Below are 1,196 nucleotides of genomic sequence, written 5' to 3'. Positions count from 1 at the left end.
GCTGGGCGCCCCTTAGGGGCTCGGGGCTGGGCCTCCCCGCCAGGATGCTGTCTATGCTGAAGCTTTTGGTCTTGTCGGTGCCTTTCGGGGAGCTGCAGGAGGCGGGACACGGAGAGCATCCCGGACTCTCGGCGGTGCTTCCTGGCTGGCCGATGGCCGCTGCGCGCGCGTCCTCACTCAGGGACCCAGGCGCAGGCTGGGGCAGGGGTGCGGGCAAGGCGCAAACGGGAGGCCCCTCCTCCAGGCCCAGGGTCGCCACGGGGCCCGGGCTGGCGCCCCCATCCACCGCCTCGGGCTGCGTCTCCGCGCGGGGCCTCTTGGCGTCAGGCGCGCCCGGGCCCGGCTTGGGCTTTCTCTTACGGCGCCGGTAGTTGCCGTTCTCGAACATGTCCAGGCAGCGAGGGTCCAGGGTCCAGTAGCTGCCCTTGCCCGGCCGCCCTTTCTCGCGCGGCACCTTGACGAAGCAGTCGTTGAGCGAGAGGTTGTGGCGGATGCTGTTCTGCCAGCCCTGCCGGTTGTCGTGGTAGAAGGGGAAGCGCTCCATGATGAACTGGTAGATGCCGTTCAAGGTGATCTTCTTCTCGGCCGCGTTCTGGATGGCCATGGCGATGAGCGCGATGTAGCTGTAGGGCGGCTTCTGCGGGGGCTCGGACCGGCCCGAGGCGGCCAGCGCGGCGACGGGGGCGAAGGCCAGTGGTAGCCGCGGCGGCTCGGGCCCGTACAGGTAGAGCAGGGGCGAGGCGGCCAGGCCGGGCGGCCGCGGGCAGAAGAGGTGGCTCATGGCGCTGCGCTCACGGCGGCTCAGGGCCCGCTCGCCGCGCCACCAGAGCCCTCGGGGGGAGCCGGCTGCGCCGCTGCCTCCCGCTCCGCCGCCTGGCTCCCCGGCCGCCGCCGCGCAGCGTTCTGGCCCGGCTTCATGGCCTTACCAATGTTAAATAATTGTTGTAAGTTTGCTATTATATGTTGACTTAGCGCTGGAAAATAAATTGTCTATGATAAACAGCCGCTGTGTTCTCAGCCCACCCACATTAATTAAAATTTCATTGCTGAAAAACTCCAAGCGTCTCCTTCCACGTGTCTTTTTTTGATACCAACCAATGGGTTTCAGGGCTAGTCCTTCATTTGTTTATAGAATTAGTCTGTTGATAAGTTCGCCCACCCAAGTTGAATCAAGCTGTGTTTATTTGGAAAAATTT

The 1,196-nt window shown here is 63.9% G+C and overlaps 1 protein-coding gene across 1 annotated transcript in view; it reads right to left on the bottom strand.

Annotated features, from left to right (window-relative positions):
• LOC101662884 (forkhead box protein L1) overlaps window positions 1–781 on the bottom strand; it is a 3,360-nt gene extending 2,579 nt beyond the window's left edge. The window contains exon 1 of the mRNA XM_004704752.2: window positions 2–781. Within this exon, the coding sequence (XP_004704809.2) occupies window positions 2–781 (780 nt within the window). The remainder of the gene's footprint in view (window position 1) is intronic.
• Window positions 782–1,196: the final 415 nt, after the last annotated feature.

This window comes from Echinops telfairi, unplaced genomic scaffold, assembly GCF_000313985.2.
Source record: "Echinops telfairi isolate 266 unplaced genomic scaffold, ASM31398v2 ScPeMD7_2291;HRSCAF=2852, whole genome shotgun sequence".
In the NCBI taxonomy this organism is placed as follows: Eukaryota; Metazoa; Chordata; class Mammalia; order Afrosoricida; family Tenrecidae; genus Echinops; species Echinops telfairi.
Note: the sequence above shows the minus strand (reverse complement) of the source record. Positions and strands in the feature narration are given on the sequence as shown.